At 38.7% G+C, this 7,404-nt stretch overlaps 1 protein-coding gene across 1 annotated transcript in view; it reads right to left on the bottom strand.

Moving 5' to 3' along the window:
* The window catches only part of LOC127420187 (collagen alpha-1(XXIV) chain), a 144,173-nt gene that overhangs the window by 27,719 nt on the left and 109,050 nt on the right, over nucleotides 1-7,404 (bottom strand). Inside the window, exons 39-44 of the mRNA XM_051662241.1 lie at nucleotides 7,121-7,228; nucleotides 5,661-5,714; nucleotides 5,258-5,311; nucleotides 4,055-4,111; nucleotides 3,855-3,908; nucleotides 1,387-1,440 (exon numbers count right to left, since the gene is read on the bottom strand). Of these exons, the coding sequence (XP_051518201.1) occupies nucleotides 1,387-1,440; nucleotides 3,855-3,908; nucleotides 4,055-4,111; nucleotides 5,258-5,311; nucleotides 5,661-5,714; nucleotides 7,121-7,228 (381 nt within the window). The remainder of the gene's footprint in view (nucleotides 1-1,386; nucleotides 1,441-3,854; nucleotides 3,909-4,054; nucleotides 4,112-5,257; nucleotides 5,312-5,660; nucleotides 5,715-7,120; nucleotides 7,229-7,404) is intronic.

The raw sequence follows: 7,404 nt of genomic DNA, 5'->3' as shown, positions 1-7,404 counted from the left end.
GCTCACTCACTTTCATCTGAACTAGTGTCCATGAGAAAGAGAGAAAATAATAGTTTTGGGATTTTAAACTTTATCAAATTAAACTTCAGCATTCAATATGTTTTTTAGTGTCTAATAATGCATTAGCAATGTACACTTAAGTTAATCTTGCCAATAAAGCTTGATATGAACTGAATCTGCCCATTTGATACTATTATTAAAAAAGTCCACTAGAAAACGGCAGAAGATTTTGCCCAACTTTTAATTACAACATGTCCACTGATTAAATGGCATGTATGCATATGCATCAAAGATTTATACTTGTCAAAATTGTGTTTAATTAACTCTATCTGCAAAAAACTAAACATTTTAACACGTACATATATAAAGTAATTATATTTTAATGTTTGTTTAAATGTACCATGAATAATCACGATTAATCACAGAAAACTGTGCGATTAATTTGATACCTTTTTTAATCAATTCACAGCCCTAAAATAAATAAATAAACAATCTCCTTTAATTTTATTATGCAAGCAGAACTCTGCTATACAACACAACACCTGCTTTCTTATTGCCTCATGTTAAACAGTTTTATACTCTTAATGCATTTACATTACACTTATATTTACATTTATTCATTTAGCAGATATTTTTCCAAAGTGACATACAAATAAGGAATGCTACATTGTTTCTCAGACATGTCCAGGGTCCAAACTTAACACTCGTCAAGCGTGTGTAAATGCGTGTAACAATTGGCTTTGGTGAGTAAAATCTGCAGGCGACTTTATTGACTCAACTCATATTTGCTGCTCACGTATGAGATGTGAGCAAATCAAATGATGTGCACCTGAACTTTTTGACAATAATATACAAAAGATAAACAGCTAAAGAATTCCATGTTCAAAAGTGACAAAAAAAATCGTAATACAAACATGCAAAATACAGTTTCATGGCTTGTAAAACATATTTATGATTGGTACATTTTCTCAATTCATTGGAAGAGGTGGCGAAACAGTTCATTGGACCCTGTTCGCAGCACAATAGTTATTCATAGACCTACTGGTCAATTCAAACACAAGGTTTGTTTCAAAACCTAGTGAGCTACCTACATAGAAAACATTTTAAGACATCACAGGCGCATTGAAGGCTTTGCACCAAATCGAAGATCCAATGCGGAACAGAGCGAGAGAAATGTCGACAACATTTGTGTGTGCCATGTATTTGTATGCTTATTAGAATACCACATTGTTAGCTTAGCAACATGCTAACGTCAACTCTGCGCGCTTCACTTGAGGACTTCTATTTGTATAGCATGTGGAATTGCTGCCTACGTAGGCAGTAGACAGCAGGCAGCTCACTAGGTTTTGTCACAGAGCTACAGAGTTGGGTACACATCAGACTTACAGGTGATCCCTGCTGACCGAGAGCTCCCCGGGCACCAGCGACCCCTGCGTAACCCTAAAAAACACAGGAGTATTATTGCTGTGTTGACACAACAAATATGAATTTCATGAAAACAGGCCACTAGAGGAATTTCCTTCAGGGGAAAATGTAGCGGCGTTCCATGAAACAGTAAAACAGATCTAGATCAACTTTCATTCTGGGAAAACATCTGTAGTACAATAAACAAAAGAGAGAGAGCGAGAGAGAGAGAGCGAGAGAGAGAGAGAGAGAGAGAGAGAGAGAGAGAGAGAGAGTTTAATTACATTTGATACTTTTCTGAAAAAAATAGAGAGCGGTGCTTGCAAAAGTCTCTGCCTCGATGCTAGGATGTTTTGGGTGGTTGCTATGCGGTTGCTGAGATATTGTGAGTAATACAAGCCGGGAAAATTGTGGTTTTTTTTACCGTAATCTGAGATAAGGAGCACAATTTATGATTAGGGTTGCCACTTTTGAAGTTGTAAAATAAGGGACACTCAAATGGGGGTGGGAGGGTGATATCACAGCCCCTTACCACATCCTCCACAGTTTTAGCAATAAAAATGTATTATTATTAATAATAACAATTTTATATCCTTTCTTATGCTCAAATGAGAATTTCCTGATGCATGACTTACTGTAAAAAATACCATTGAAGGAGGGTCTCGAGTCATATCTAGAGACCAGGATATCATATAGACTTGAGGGTAGACTGTTGTTACTTGGACCAATAAGCAGCCAAACAGAACACACTAGTAACTGCATAGCAACGTGCCAAAAACCACCAAAGTCTTTCTAGCAAGTCAGTCCACTTGGCGGCCATCTTTGGAACGCTCCCGGGCAGCTATTTTTATATATATAAAAAAAAAACATCTTTTATATATAAAAAATATTTTTATTTTTTGGATAATTTATCTTCTTTATCTTATTTATGTACAAATTTTGGTTGGCTTAGAAGTATATATATTTTTCTCCCCTTTTCTCCCCAATTTGGAATGCCCAATTCCCAATGCGCTCTAAGTGCTCATGGTGGCATAGTGACTCCGGGTGGTGGAGGACGAATCTCAGTTGCCTCCATGTCTGAGACCGTCAATCCGCGCATCTTATCACGTGGCTTGTTGAGCGCGTTACTGCGGAGACCTAGCGCGTGTGGAGGCTTCACGCTATTCTCCGCGGCATCCACACACAACTCACCACACGCCCCACCAAGAGTGAGAACCACATTATAGCGACCACAAGGAGGTTACCCCATGTGACTCTACCCAACTGGGCCAATTGGTTGCTTTGGAAGCCTGACTGGAGTCACTCAGCACGCCCTGGATACGAACTCGCGACCCCAGGGGTGGTAGTCAGCGTCTTTACTTGTAGAAGTATTTTTTAAAAAATATTATATATTTATTTTATCATATATTTATATTTTTCCCTTCACCTGTACTTCTTGTCTTTATGACTCAGTGATTATATTCATACATTGTTCAATCTGTGTAATTTTGTACATATTATTGAAAATTCACAGTTTTAGCACAATGTGTGGACTTTTCAGATGGTCCCTTACCCACCATAGGCAAAATTTCCAACTTATATCAATGTTAAATTAGCGATCTGGAATGAATTCACCGTGACGCCATCAGACTAGCTTAAATACGGGACAAATTGCGTCCCATATTGATTCGATACGGGACGTACCATTTCATCTTTAAATACGGGATGATCCCGTATTTATGGGATGGGTGGCAACCCTATTTATGATGCTAGTGTTGTCAGATTTTACTGCTGATTTTAAATATGTTCTTTGATTTTAATCTTGACTAACTGTTTTGGAGATTTCGGTCTTTCCCCATTCAAGTACACATGAGCTGCACTTGTATACTGCTTGTTTACATAGAAAAATAGCTGCCCGGGAACGTTCCAAAGATGGCCGCCAAGTGGACTGACTTGCTAGAAAGACTTTGGTGGTTTTTGGCACGTTGCTATGCAGTTACTAGTGTGTTCTGTTTGGCTGCTTATTGGTCCAAGTAACAATAGTCTACCCTCAAGTCTATATGATATCCTGGTCTCTAGATATGACTCGAGACCCTCCTTCAATGGTATTTTTTTGTCCATTTTATCGTCCACAAGGCGGAATTTGACAGATTACTTTGAAAAGTAACAGCACACCCCTCCTCAACAAACCACATGATTTGAGGTCATTCATGTCTGTAGTACAAATGATACAGGACCCTAAATATGAACAATCGTAGCAGTGATGCCTGGCACTAATAATTCACATATATTCAGGTCATTTTTAAATACAGTTTAAATTCCAGAGACCTTATTACAAAAATTTTTTAGGAGAACTGAACACAAGTCGCATGTTTGTTTGTCTTTTTTTTTTTTTTTATCAGTAAATCACTGCAGGCATAACAATTTTGCCAATATATGAAATTCAATCCACAGTTTTTAGATACACTTACCTGATATCCATCATCTCCTGGTTCCCCACGTTCACCTTTCTCTCCTGGAGCTCCCTAGACACACACAAACAAACAAACACTGATATGTTGTGTTGTTTCTTTAGTAAAGTGCAAATATCACAGTTTTATGAATACTGTAAGCAGTGTCAGCTCAGAGGTTAAATAGCAACAGGAAGTGAACTTAAGAAATTAAGACCTACTGGTTCACCTAAGGGCCCGGGCAGTCCTACGGTTTTACTGTCTTCTCCTGGGTAACCCTGAAAAATAACCACACAAATTAATTTAAAAAATTCGTTATTTTTTATGTCAAATCAACCAATTTTCAAAAACTTCCCCAGTTGAAATATAAACATTATTAATGATGATGAAAGCCAAAATATGAAATGCTTTGTATCAGTATTTACAGAGCAATCTATTATTCTAGGGGGTTATTTAAAAAAAATAGATTTCATCACCCATTAGCTGCTTTTCCACTATAGGGCCAGTGCGAGCCAGGACTTTCAACTGCCCAGCTGGGGTCAATAGCCTCAGACCTTGAGCCGCAAGACCAAAAGCAATCTGCGTTCCCACCATTGGGCCAATAGCCGCGCAGCGTTGCCCTAAAACCCATCTTTAACACGCCGCCCTGGTTTATATCGTTTGCAAGCATTAGCTAGCAAGCAAGATAAGTTAGCATTGACAACTCACAAACTGTAACTGCCATGGTGTCCTGACTGGTCTCTCCACTAACAGTGGGATGATGTCCCAGCACGCTCCAGAGAAAGTTCTTCCTTTGGGCACCAATTTGTCCATTGTGTGTTTTAATGGATTTATACTGTACACGCAATTTTTACATTTTTCCCAAACCTCTACCGTTGTGCGCTGGACACACAACCCAGGGTGCGTTTCCCAAAAGCATCGTAAGCCTAAGCAGATTGTAGAAACCATTGGCGCCAATGGTCTCTACGATCAACTTAAGCTTGCGATGCTTTTGGGAAACTCAGCCCTGGCAAGTTCGGCGAAACTCCAATGCCCCCGAGAAAGCACAGAGGAGGCACGATGAAGCCCTGGAACTGACAGTGGGAACGCAACTGGCCCTGGCACGCACTAGCACACCCTCATTTGGCCCGATAGTGGGAACTATTGTTGCATTATATTCCAATGGTGATACAACAAACATTTTGAAAAAACACTTACAGATTGTAAAGATATTTTTAGTTTCTTTCACCAGTAAAAAACTCTGGTTGAGTTGACCTAATCTTTATGATCAAAGTTTGGTGCTAAATATCTGTCAACGCACTTATCCCACTTACTGCTTTCTAATAATTGCAGACTTGTGTAGATGAGCGTTTTATATGTTATATGTAATAATTTAATGTGTAGATGGAGACTATCAATCAACAGATCAGATTATGTTGTATAACCTTTTCTCCCTTTGGTCCCGGGGGGCCTGCAGGACCTGGCTTGCCAGCGTGACCCTACAATTGAAGAAAAAACAGAAGAAAGATAAAATTAAGATATAAATGTGTATATGAAACCTTTTCCTCTTGTCTAAATCAAAGTTATATTCTATTGAGAGTATTTATAAACCGATATGTCGGATTTTTGATGATTATCTGATTAACCAATAACCTTATCCATTTGGCAGATGTACTGTTCCAAGACACTAAGAAATTCTCAAATTCATGTAAATTTTTCTAAAGGCTTTTTCACTCAAATTGTTATGCTTGTAATGTAATTTCTAACAAAAAAATGGTCTCAGACATTTGGACAGAGTGTGTATATTTGCACAGGTGTATCGTGAAATTGACAGCTCTTGTAACTCACTGTATAACCTTCCAGTCCTGGCTCTCCCTGAGGTCCCATCACTCCGGGTCGCCCCTGACAGGAAATGAACAAAACAGATGCAGGCTGACATTAGCTTGTGTTTGGTGGCATTCCTACCTAAACAAATTACTTGCTAAAAATAGCCTAAACGTTTCCTCGACTCTTGGATGGCATCTTAAATAAATGACCCCCGCTGCTCAACCTGGTACGAGTTCCTGGACAGATTCCTGGAAAACGATTTTCTTTCTATAAAAACAAGAGGCTAGGTTTCCTCAACTACACTTGCCATTAAATTAAGTATGTCTTTAAACCGCAAGGGGAAACATTAGGGCACATTAAAATCATTCCAGACATATTCTCATCTTTTAAAATCCAACCTAAAACCACTAGATCAGCAGGTGCTTAACTGTATTGTACAAGAAAAGCAGATTAGCTCGTAGCATCTCTAATAGCATTAGCGTAATACCCATCACAAAGCTTTGGCTCAATTAAAAATCCCGCTAATGTTTAGACATGCTTTAATTGATCCAGTAAAACAGTGAGTTTGAAGGTAAGATGCATTATTAGCACATTAAGCACACAAGGAAATTATTAGCTTGTATAACGTCACTTATTTGGCTGATACAACGATATTAGTAATAGCATTTTCAATACCCAAGTAGTTGTGTGGCAATAAAGCAAAATGTTAGACCCGAAACCTATTCTACGCAAGTACGTGAACGCAGCTGCTTCTAGCTAAATAAACTCAATTTCACAATTTCAAAAGTACAATTGATATCGCAATGCAAGTATGTTGCCACAAGAGGCACTATAGCGGACATTAACATATAGCAGTCTTCTTCTACAGTACAGTCAACTACTGTCATGGTGGAGCAACAGTTTGAAGAGAATACTGCTCACCATAGTTAAACTTAGTTCATGTGTTGACATTTATATAGCTAGCTACCTGAACAATAATACAGTTGGTTTAATCACATAGACATTTGAAATGAACTTTAGCGCCCCCTTGAGTACTGCAGTTTGTTACCGTAACAGTAGCGCAAGGACGCACTTTTAGTATGTATGTTTGTTTACAATATGTTGGCCAAACATTCACATCTGCATTTGTGTACTTGCATAGAGTGTGTTTCTGCTCTTATTATCAATGTTATAATCTGTAGCTCCCCTAGTGGTGCAAATCAGTTACAGCAACACAATGCATCATAATAATAAGGTTGTTGGTTCAAGCCTCATTTGGAGCATAATATTCTGGAAATAATCCAGTACATCTATTTCTCCAATTTAGACAGTGTTTATTTATTTATTTATTTTTTTGGCACTGCTATCAGACTTCATGACAGCAGTTAGCTACTGGCTATTACGGTAATAGTCTCTGGAATGTGTTAGAAAATTCGTAATCTCAACATCAGAAAGCGCAGAAAGAGAATGAGGGGAGGTATTAAAGGAGAAAGCACACTAACTAGGGGTCCTCTGGTTCCACGAGCACCTTTGAGTCCTCTCTCTCCCGTCTGTCCGATTTCGCCGGGAGAGCCCATTTCTCCCAGGTGACCCGGCGGGCCTCGTTCACCCTAGCATCGAGGAAGATAAGACAAGCTTTACACAAATTGCTTTTGACCACAGATTCCACATTGAGAAATGGATAGATAAACATTGCAAGTTACTTTCTGGAAAGTAAATCTGTCACTCCATGAATTGGCTTGATGAGCGCAGTTTTTTTCTGTGTTGATGTATTTCCTATTGAAAA

This window comes from Myxocyprinus asiaticus, chromosome 29 (assembly GCF_019703515.2).
Source record: "Myxocyprinus asiaticus isolate MX2 ecotype Aquarium Trade chromosome 29, UBuf_Myxa_2, whole genome shotgun sequence".
NCBI lineage: Eukaryota > Metazoa > Chordata > Actinopteri > Cypriniformes > Catostomidae > Myxocyprinus > Myxocyprinus asiaticus.
Note: the sequence above shows the minus strand (reverse complement) of the source record. Positions and strands in the feature narration are given on the sequence as shown.